Source organism: Schistocerca nitens, chromosome 4, assembly GCF_023898315.1.
Source record: "Schistocerca nitens isolate TAMUIC-IGC-003100 chromosome 4, iqSchNite1.1, whole genome shotgun sequence".
Lineage (NCBI taxonomy): Eukaryota > Metazoa > Arthropoda > Insecta > Orthoptera > Acrididae > Schistocerca > Schistocerca nitens.
The window spans coordinates 514,100,416-514,112,746 of NC_064617.1; the positions used below are offsets into that span (position 1 = coordinate 514,100,416).

The following is a 12,331-nucleotide window of genomic DNA, read 5'->3' on the forward strand; positions in this document are numbered from 1 at the left end:
ATCATGAAGGAGAGTAGACTTCATGGATGTGGAATGAGTCAAGTTACACATTAACAGGCAGAAGCAGCCTCTGGTATCTACCTCTTTAATCTACACTAACAAAAAATTTTGACTAATGCTAACCTACTCAAACTGTTCTCAGCAGAACACTAAAACTGACATACATTATTAAGAATCAATTTCTCCTCTAGCACTGTAGAACAATGTTTAGGGATTTATGTAGGTTCCGTCCATATGAATTACTAGCATTAGTGTAGTTAGTAACTTATAAATGCATCTCATGTGGCTTTAATGCATTGTACAAAATAAATACTCCCCGCTCATGTCTATGCACTATGTCATCAGTGATTCATGAAGCACACTGCAGAAATCCAGTATAACTTTATGAAACACCCTGTAGTTGCTTCTTGTCATGTAGAGGGTAGGCAGAGTGGGGAATCACCAGCCTGGCCTTCACTTGCAGACCTATGCAGGAGAGAAGTGCACATACACAATCCGGTGACCTGCCTTCCCTCACACTTCTACCACACATCTGCCTCCTCCATCCTGTTACAGTCACAGAACACAATTTATCCCTTAATATGGTTCTACTGCTCTTAGATGTAGTACACACATTGTTTTTAACCTACTTCATTTAAAAATAAATTTTAATTTTACTCTATTTACAGGAATATTTGTAATAATCTGTGATTTTTCCATCCCTTGAGCAGGGAAACTGTTAGTTCCAGGTTTAAAAAATGAATTGGACCTTTTCTGCAGGAAATTTAATGTAGTTTAATTTTGTACTGGAAACATTTTTGCTAGGAACCATTGTTTTTTAATTATTCGAGAAAAACATAAAAAAAGATATCTTTAAATCCACCTGCCCCACAATGCTTTTACCTCACTGATAAAATTTTTAATATGTTGTTCATGACATTCCCTTCCAGCACCATGGAAAAATTTGTGACAACATGTCTTGACTGACTGGACTAATCAGGACACAGTACAGTAAAACAAGGATAACGGAATAGAATAGTTACCTCAATGTCAGATGATGTTTAAGTAATTGCATTAGGAAATGAGTCACTAAAAGTAATAGATGTGAATTTCTATTTGGGTATCAAAATAACTAAAGATGGCTGAGGCACAGATAATATAAAATGCAGACTGGCAAGCAATAGAAAGAAAATGTAATTTGTTAACACTGGATGGAAATTGAAGTGCTAGGAAGGGTTTTCTATGTGTATTTGTCTGGAGTGTAATCACATACGGAAGTGAATCAGGGACAGTAAATGATTCAGAGAAGATGTGAATACATACTTTTGAAGTAAGTGTTACATAAGGATCCTGAAGATTAGATAGACATATTGGGTAAGTAATGAAGAGATGGTGACTCAAATTATGCAGAAAAGAAATTTATAGTGGAATTGACTAGAAGAAGGGATTCATTAACTGGACACATCCTGAGCCATTAAGGAATCACCAGTTTGCTAAGGGAGGGAGATGTAACTGGTAAAAATTGTAGAAGAGGACCAAGGTGTGACTAAGTAAGCAGATTTAAATGGACATAGGTTGCAGTAGTTATGCACAGGTGACACGGACTAGACTAATGCAGATAGCTGTATTTAACCACATTTTGATCATGACATTTCATGTGAATGTGTGATGTACCTGCCTGCTTACTAACACCTGTAAATCTTTGGCTCCTTGTAACTGGTTTTGCACCAGTGAATAGCTGGAAGAGATGCAATATTAATTCTACTGCACGTCAACTCTGGTCCTAGTTCACTCTTCTTTATTTACCAGACACCAGCTGACTTTGGTAGCAGTAGTCACATTTCCTACTAATTCAGGATAGCTAAAGGAGATCAAACAATGAGTTGGGAAATGTTATAGAAATGGATTTACTGTTTAAACATTCATTATATGGCACAAAGGTAACTGAAGAGTGTGCTTATGCCACTAAGGTTAGGAAAATGAGTATCCTTATGCCTTCTTCAAGAGTTTTCTCTCATTGAGTTACTGACTGTAGTTTAGTTGAAAATTCTACCAGGAAAATACACAGACAATTCCAGCCTTGTCTAGAATACACCCACTTACATACACAATTCAGGGCCATTGCTCTTAAACACTTGGCCATTAAGCAGTTGTGGAAAGCATGGCCTACATAAAAAACTGAGCACAATAGCAGTTTCTCACCAGTTACTAGTGAAGTCATCATCTGCAACAGGCTACCAGGCTACAGATATATTCAGTTCTCACCCTGTCTGAATACTGAGACCTGCTGCAATGACAGTGGAGGAAGGAGTCATGATGCGAATGACTCCTCTTCAGTTTCAATTTCTCTCTGAGATGTGTGTGCGTACAGGGAAGTTGGTTACATAGTCTTCCTGGCCTTTTTTGTGCTTACACTCCTTTCTCCTCTGTAATTTTTAATGTTCAATAGTGTTTTAAATCTGCTCCTATAATGGTGGGCTAATAACCAGGTAGCTGTGTGATGCATTCTGCAGAGAGAAGAATGGAGCACACTTTGTGGTGTTGCCTGTGTGCTCTCTGGCTGTCCCACTCCTCATACTCTAGCTGTTGCCTACAGTGGTATCTGGCATTGCTGGGGTGAATGCCAAATCATGCCACTGTTTGTATTTCTGACTCTCCCTAAAAAAACTTTCTTGGAAAGCAACACTCTCATCTTTTAATGCAATACTTGTCATGTTTGCTTTATGTCAGCCATAATGAACACTAGGTGGCTAAGCACCCTCACCATGCCAAAACTAACATGAATATTAACACTAAATGTCCTACACACACTCCAAATCACATGCTATGTATTATCAGGACAAGCACCAATCAGCCTAACAACACAAGAAACTGTGTGTTTAGCACTAATATTCTTTGTTTCTGATTATTTTTACACGCCACCACCTTCACACCTACAGCCCACTGCCAAACACTGAAGCAGTTATATTCAGTGGATCCCACAGAGAATGGTCCCTGGGATGTGGACAAAAGTCCAAGATGTGCATTTAATTTAACTGAAATTGCTTTATATTACTCTTTTAAAGCGCTAATTCTACCTGTAAAATAACGTAAAACACTGAATTCAAGAGTTTCTCTGAAGGTGCTCTTCAATGGAGTAAAACAGAGCCAGCCAAGTTTTTGGTCTGCGGGTTGTGCCCGGATGCAAGCGTCAAATCTCTCAGCCTTGCTTCACATGTTCCCCACTGCCAAGGCACACTGTCTGAGCATAAGGAGAGGGAAGAGAGGAAAACTATGAATGTCCCACATTTAAATGGCAGTACAGTCACATTACATACTACTTGGTTTTATATTTCATATTTCTCAACAACATACATCACACACAAATGAAATTTTCAATATTATTTAATTATTTTTGGTGCACTGAAGACATAATATAATTTTTGTCTGGTACAAACGGTTGGCATAAGAACAGATGCAGCCAACTTCACAGGGTTTCACACTCAAGTTGTCACATAATCATGACTTATTTAGTTTCATAATCGAAAAAAAAGTCTTTCGCACAAATATGTTGACTGAAAAATTGAAGCAATTTTGCAGTCTCATTATGGGGACTTAGAAACTCTACCAGAGAAAAGCAATGTAGATGATCTGGACAGTATTAATATAAAGAGATTTCTCATCAGAACTGGAATTCCCTTGCAGAACAATCAGTTACATTTGCACATGCACAGTGGCACTTTCAACTGAAACAGCAAATGGTCTTGAAAACAACTCAGAAACAGATGTAAGACTGACAGTGTCCTCAAAATCTTTATAAAACTATCTTTGTAATTCTTTCAAGGTCAAAATGGATTCTTCAAACACTGTGTTTTTTTAATTCCAGTGAGTTTGTGTGTCTCTTCTCTAAAATGATTTTCTTTTTAAATACATCCTCATCAAATCAGAAAGAAGTTACTATGGAACGTCTTACTGTGGGCAGTGTGCTGTCAAGTCCACTTAAAATTCAAAGTCTACACTCAATTCCAGATATTCTAATTTTTGTTCTTGCGCTCCTTTGTCCATAAATTCAACAATAGCGATTTTTAAATAAATAAAAAAAAATGCTCCAGGCAGGCCCCTTAACTTAACCAACATACACTATGTGATCAAAGGTATCTGTACACCTGGCTGAAAATGGCACCCTCCATTGGTAATGCTGGAATTCAATATGTTGTTGGCCCACCCATAACCTTGATGACAGTTTCCACTCTATTAGGCATACGTTCAATCAGGTGCTGGAAGGTTTCTTGGGGAATGGCAGCCCATTCCTCACACAGTGCGGCACTGAGGAGAGGTATTGATGTTGGTCAGTGATGACTGGCACAAAGTCAGCTTTCCATAACATCCCAAAGGTGTTCTATAGGATGCAGGTCAGGACTCTGTTCAGGCCAGTCCATTATAGGGATGTTATTGTCATGTGACCACTCCACCACAGGCTGTGCATTATGAACAGGTGCTCGATCATGTTGAAACATACAGTCACCATCCCCAAATTGCTCTTCAACAGTGGGAAGCAAGAAGGTGTTTAAAACATCAATGTAGGCCTGTGCTGTGATAGTGCTACACAAAACAACAAGGGGCACAACCCCCTTCATGAAAAAAATTACCACACCATAACACCACCACCTCTGAATTTTACATTTTACTGTTGGAAACACACACGCTGGCAGATGATGTTCACAGGGCATTCAGCGTACCCACACCCTGCCATTGGATCAGCACATTGTGTACCATGATTCGTCAAATCCACACAACATTTTTCCAATGTTTATTATGCTGCTTACACCAAGTGAGGCATTGTTTGGCATTTACCAGCATGATGTGTGGCTTATGAACAGCTGCTCGACCATGAAATTCAAGTTCTCTCACCTACCGCCTAACTGTCATGGTAGTTGCAGTCGATCCTGATGCAGTTTGGAATTCCTGTGTGACAGTCTGGATAACATTTACCTATTACACATTATGACTCTCTTCAACTGTCAGCAGTCTCTGTCAGTCAGTAGACGAGGTCAGTCTGTACACTTTTGTCCTTCACATTTCCACTTGTTTTTGGGGGTGTCCTGATATTTTTGATCACATACTGTACTTTGCAGTAATAGGTGAAGTATCCATACTTTTCATTCAATTTCATTGGAAAGTGTTGCAACTGCTTGTGGAACAACCCATGTGACTTCAGAAGCTTTACTATTTGTACCACCAATTTCTTCACATGCTCTGGGCCTGCAAACTTAGCACAAAGTGCTTTTTGATGGCCAGAACAATGAATCCCATCTGTCAATCATTGTAGTTTTTTGCTGTTTCATTGTCAACCAAGTGTTTAAGTTCTTTCTCCATTGTATTGTAATGTCATTTCACAGCAAATATGTAGCACCTTTCACTTATTCAAACTGAGAATTCTCATCCCTCTCTTCTGTCATATCCATTCATTTTAAAGAATTGCAAAGATAAATTGCTAGATTGCCTCTTTTTTTTGCAAACAACCACAGTACCTGTGAATGTCTTTCACACTATGGACAAATAGCAAAGGTTACAAAAGGCTGACAGTATGATTGTGCCATAAAAAATGTCACACTACAATGCTAAATGAAATGTTGCACTGTTCCATTGACTTCTGAGAAGGACCAAGCAAAGCCAAGTCACAGGCTGGGCCTCGGCTTGCCCGCAGCCCACATATGCTGCATATGTGAAGTTCAGCACACCATGGCCAGCCCTGGAGTAGAAGGAACTGTCCTTCAGAAAATTCTTTAAGTCAGTCTCAAACTCCACCATGTTACCTACATAAAATTTAATAGGTTGTTCAAGATGTTGTGTAGTAAGGCACATACATACCAAGACTGGTTGAGATTTCCCCAGTTTCAGAGTTACACTTACATGCCAGAGGGTGAGTTGGAGATGTCTTACCCTAATAGTAACTGTCTCCTGGTACTAAGTCATTTGTGTACCAAGTTTGACTGAAATTTCTCCAGACTTCCAGAGCTAGGAGACACACACACACACACACACACACACACACACACACACACACACACACACACAATATTTGATCTGTATTGATTGAAACCACAAATTTTTTATAATTTTGTTTTCCAAAATTTAATATAGATATCTATCTTATCATCTCTTATAATCATCTGTTGTCTTTTTTGCAAGATTTTCATCCACAATCCTGCTGCATATCCCAGTGGAGCAGCTGCTGAAGTTGTAATATCAGTTGGAATGCAAGTATTTGCTGGTATTTCAGCAATTCAGACATATGCTACAGATTCTGTGAGAGACATGCCAAGCAAAGTTCGCAGCTGTCAATTTGAAGATGAAGGATTTTCAAAGGTGATGAAAATGTACACCTACCACAATTGTTTCACAGAATGTCAAAAGAATAAGTCAGTTGCATTGTGTGGATGCCATTCATATCATTATCCAACTACAGGTAAGACATATTTAATATGTCCTTCAGATGCACATTGCTATCCTTTTTCACTTTAATTTAGTATTTTTATAAATAAATATGTGTTATGATTAAGTATGATTATGAAGGAAAGGTTGGATATTCATGAATGAATCTGGCTTTTTTTTTTCCAAAATTTTTGACAATGCTGAAAGTATTTGATCATATGTCCTGTAGTGGACTGGTGGAGCCTCACATTGGACACCAAAATGTAGTGGGTCAGAATGCAATGACTGACACAGAGAGCTGAAAGAGATGATGTTCTGATGGTAAGGATGGCAATGGGACTCCCACCTCAGAATTGTGGTTCGATGTGTTATTAAGGGCTATGGGATTCCTTTGGAGGCGAAGATGGCTGCAGAAAGATAGGCAGTGTGTGTGTAAGTAAACTCTTTATCACTACAACAAGCAGTTACAGGTGTTGCCCTAATCTTTTAGTGTGGCCTGATGTTGACCCATAGCACCTATGTTCCATGGGCAGTCATGCAGCCCATGATGGTGAAAAGCAGTGTGGCTAAGATGCATAGTCGGCATACCTCAGCAGTGCTGTTTCAGATGCAGAGGCCTTATGTTGTTGTTATGCTGCTGGTGGGGAAGCTATGTTCCACCCATCTAAAATTATTGTTGGATGCTTGCAGGCACTCTTCCGCCCTTCAACTAGAAGGACATAGGTCTTACCCTCACCCCATCCAGCAGCAGCAGCCGCCAGTAGGAAAAACATTGGGGGTCTTCTGGCAGTAGTCAGCACACAGTGGATGCCAATTCAAAATCCGGCTGTTTTGACATACCGGCCTGGACAAGTGGACAAGTCTTTTTATGGTTAAAGTCATGTACGTGGTTCACCAAATGCCATTGAAATGTCTCAAAGTGTCAGTTATTGCCACAGTGCCTGGACCATTATGAAACTTGCCACACATTCATGTTATGCGTAGTGATTTGGCAAGTATGCTGTGTTGTCAGCTGTGTGCATTTGGGACAACAACTGGAACACTGTGTCCTGAATTTCCCAGATATCATGGTGGTGCCACACCACAACTCCCTTCCTTGGAGAAATTCAGTCCTCAAATTTAGCTTGGTGCTGCTACAATGAAGTATAGGTAGTACCATACTCAGACACTATTAGGAACATCAAGTCTCTATAGTTTGTATTTTCTAGTCACTGGCTGCTCCTGAAAACTATGCATGAATCCTGAGAATAGACACTATGATAACTGATATACACTACTACACTTTAACTCCAATGGTTACTTTTGTCTACACTATTTACATTTCAGTTCACCTTACATAGTCCACTCACTGCTTAATGAAACATATTCTGTGCTTCCCCACTGAGTATCTAGGTGAAGCTAGCCCATAAAAAACTTCATTTGTCCATTCAGAACAGTGTTAAGCAAACTCATAAGGAGAAGAGATTTTGTGATTCCAAGAGACATCCTATGATGTTATGAAACAATATACCTTTTCTTTCTCAGGTGCTACCCTCCTTGACTCTCATATTTAGGTTAAAATGTATCACGTATTCTAAACTAGGTACACCACTTTGAAAAACAGTCAACTTGTTGCAGTATACAACATTAGTGCTTCCATATCTGCAACACGTATCACAGCAATGTGTATTCTTCAGAATCTCATATAGAAGCTGGATGTCATTTCCTTGAGCATAATGACCACAACTTAATCTTTCATTTGTTCAAGTCAATTGGTAATGAGGTTCAACCCCAAATCTGTCAAGGCCAGTCACATGAAAGAACACTTGCACAGGCTGCATTTTAGTCCTTTTGCTATTTCATGAATCATAAATCCAAAAGCATGGAAAAGTCTGTCCCAAAAACATTGTCCACTTTGTGGAAAGTGACTTGGTTGTGAGTGAGTGAAATTGGAAACCTTCCTGGCAAGGACACATTATGACATACATATGGCCAAAGATTTGTTCTGGCTGCGTGCAATGTAAGTAGATTTTTTTAACAGGACACAGATGTATTGACAGGTGTTTGCCTATAAACACCTCTGAGTATGTTTGGTGGGTTGCAACCTGACAAATCTACACTTCTGTCACTTCCATAGATTGGGACATTTCTGTGTCAGAATTATTACAACACCTCCTGTGAGTGTCCCTCTTCCCTGCATTTGTGGCATGTCAGACACTGCATGGATGATGAAAGAAGCAACATTTAGAGCTGGGCAGCAGTGCTGCCTCTGACATGGCCCATCGCCCAGGTATGGTTGTTTGTGAGGTCGTACAGGCAGTCGTTTCTCACTTCTAAGTCAGGACTAAAATGCATTATGATTTCCCTGATCAAAACATTTGGCATTTCAGTTCCAGTTTAATCCATGTAGGTCAATAGCTGAGTCTGAATACAATTGATTAGGGCCCTTTTCCATTGCCAAAATTCTGTTCTGTCTGTAATAATATGTTTCTTCGCTGAAAGACATTCTTGCAATACAGAAAATATTCTAGACAATTCAAGTTTTGTTGGGTTCATTAATGGTTAAATTTTTGTATTGGATGATACACTTTCCTGAAAATAATACTTCTGTCTCTCCTTATCAAAAATATGACAAGCTGAAAGCGGTAAGTGTCCTACTCCTCGCATTGTTCATTAAATACTGGAAAAGCTATAAACACGGGCAGCGCAGGACATGCACCTACTACATTTGCTCATGCTTGCAGTGCCTGTAATATATACATCATAAGCTCTTGACAACTGCACGTTTTGTGTTAGTAGTTGTAGGTACAAATATGTTATGAAGGTTCCATTTGGGTCCATCATGCATCCTAAGTCATCTCCAATTTGTAGCGGTTCCACCAGCTTTTATTTCTTCATTTGTTGTCCTCGGTGTTGACGTACAAGCTGACATATAGGGTTGTAATTTGTACACTGACTACTGTAAATAATGTAGCCGACAGGTGCACAGTTGCGTTTCACTGTCTTTTACTTTCACTTTTCACAACGCCCAAATACACATTTATATGACCAGGGCGCTATTGTTTAACTTTCCATAAGCCTCATTAATAGCTTGCAGGTGAACATCCACATACTGCTACAATAGTTCCCTGGTGAACATCTACAACCAGTAAAACCTAACCACAAAGTTCACAGTTGATGAAGAATAATCAAGTACATTTGGAGCAGACATCGTTACTGTTTTTACACATGGCCTAATTGTTTAACACATATTCCACAGTTAATTTGAAGTATTTTGTTGTTCTAACCAGCACAGGTTACTTGTCTGAAACTCGGCGGTGCACTAACTGTCTCATGAGCAAAATTCGGGCTCTTATGTATCATCGCAATAATAGATACTGAAACTATATATTGTTTAAAGTTACATTTATAGAAATTACAATTAAAACTTAACTCATTAAATACATTGGAAAATTGGTTCTTTTTAACAATTTCTTCTACTATAAGGGTTAAGCTGAATTATTTGTTTAAATCACAAAATTAACAATTATAGTTACGTAAATAATACTTCTGACAAAACTGTTAATTACTTTGGAATTAATTAAGGGCTGACTTTACTAACATGTTTGTGAATATAGCCAAACAGATACTTTAAGATTACTAGTATTTAGTCTTCCAAACATTTATATTTAGTACAGAATTTATATTTGTTTATACATCAACAATAGAATTTAAGTTATGAAACACTTACTGATTTCGCCCTATAACAAATGATACTAACAAGGAATAGTCAAAATAAATTAGAAAATCAGTTCCATACATAAAACTAAGCACAGAACTAGATCTGGTGTTATATTCTTTAAAACGAAGGGTCAATCTTTCTCTTCTATGAAAAAGTGGTTTACACTCATGTATGTATGTTAATGGTAATTAGTTCATAGAGAAAAAATGAATTAAAGGAGGCAGATGGCAAAACAAGAGGGGAATTAAAAATCTTCCACCTTGCTTCATCACAAATTTCATAAAAAAGGTAGTTAAATGCAAAATTAGTGGGAAATTGTCACAGTTTACTAACAACAAGAGACTTACACTGAATGCTCCTAAGTAACCATGCAAACTATTTTAAGTCCATATTACAAAAGCCAGTCTACACAATGTTAGAGCTCTGGCTAGGAGAAAATAGAATCCACAACATAAAACCATAGCCACACTAATGACACACTTGATGCACACTCCACAGATCATATCACATTTGCTCAAGCAAGCTCTGAGCCTATTGTATTCTGCATTCTGCTTGCTAATGATAACAAGATCCAACCAAGTGGTGACACTATGGTGGTCTGGAGTAATCTTATGCCAATGTAGGGGGGGACAGGATGACTAAAGCATTCATTGACTAGTTGCAGCTCATGAAGGTGATGGACGATGGTTGCCAGGGTAGCAAGTTTGTAGAACCAGACGTTCTGTTGTCATGGGATCACAGAGGGCAGTGATAAATAAAACAATTTTATTGACCATAATTTGAAGGCATTGTCTTGCTGGGTTAGTGCCCAGCAATTGTGACTGGCGCTGGACGGTAACACTTGCTTAGCTCAGCATGCAGCAGCAGGAGTGGCCTGTGCACACAGTTACAAGGATGTATAGGCACACTGTGGTGCAGGAGCCAGGTCAGCTCATCAGTGGGTGCATAGAGCTGCACCAGGCTGGGCAGATAACAATGATGGTGTGGCAGCAAACTTTGAACTAAGACAGTCACACCATTTGGTGCAAATGCATTACCAACAAGCAGTGGGCCCAGTGCAGAAAGTACCCAAGCACGGCTGAAAACCAAGGACTGGTGGTGTAGGATGCAGTACCAGCAGCCCACAGATGCAAACCTGTGTTAGCAGAGTGCTTAGACACAGGGTAGGGTAGGTGACAGCTCAGAAGCAAATCAGATGCAGATGATGCCTGGTGCTGGAAACTATGGAGCCCAAGTAGGCCTCTTAAGCTGTACAAAGGCATACAGCAGATGGCTCCCAGCTGGTAGGCACCATTTCAGCTCCACTCAGCATCAGGACTAGGTGCAGGCCACAGACCCACATCTAGCAGAGCCAGTGCCTAGTGGAAGTAATGCAGAATGATCCAGATCAGGCCAACAACAGGCGAGGCTGCAGGTGATGAGAAACACTGCATGGATGGAGTGGGTGTTATTTATGGCTGCTTGACCACCCTGTTATGGCAAGAACTCAATTTTGACTGTGTAGACCACAGAAGCAGTGCAGTGCCATGCTCACATGTGGCATAATCCAGGTCTCCACTGTTATAATTTGCATTAATATTCTCTGGTGAGTTGATAGTGTTCCAGCCCCAGCAGCATTTAGTGAGGCTAGATGCATGGGAAACAGACTTGCTTTTCTGCAAGGATGGAGATGTTTGTTATGTAATATTGGCCTCTTTTTAGGTTCCGGTAGAGAAATATGCTGACAGCTTTCTGCTCATTTGGCCACAGGTGTCAGATGTCAATCTGAAAGGCAGTGGTGCAACACTTCTTCCCTCATTGGAAGATCTGGTCCATCAGATCACAGACTGGTATTATTTCTGAAAATAGCTAACAATATATATCTTATGTTTCTACAGTTGTGTACATTTTCATTCAGGTTTATATTTGACTATTCCAGCCTGAATAACAGTTTTTAGTAGCTGGTATAATAAATCAGTAATTATTTGCTAATGGTGGCCCACTTGGTTGGGTTATAGTGTACAGGAGGTTGGTTATTTTTTGCCATAGATAGTGAGAGGCCACACAGATGAGAGTCACAATCAAGATGGCACCTGAGATTTAAATGCTTTTGCCATGACTTTATGGTTGTAATTATTACAATATTGTAGCAGATGCTGAAGCATTCACTGAGCCCTAATATGCCCCTTCATACACTGCTATTAGCCTGTCTCAATAATTTAGAAGGCAGGCCAAGTATTAGGCAGGTAGTACATCTAC

At 39.5% G+C, this 12,331-nt stretch overlaps 1 protein-coding gene across 1 annotated transcript in view; it reads left to right on the plus strand.

Moving 5' to 3' along the window:
• The window catches only part of LOC126251757 (sodium channel protein Nach-like), a 128,780-nt gene that overhangs the window by 39,983 nt on the left and 76,466 nt on the right, over positions 1–12,331 (plus strand). The window contains exon 5 of the mRNA XM_049952373.1: positions 6,151–6,427. Within this exon, the coding sequence (XP_049808330.1) occupies positions 6,151–6,427 (277 nt within the window). The remainder of the gene's footprint in view (positions 1–6,150; positions 6,428–12,331) is intronic.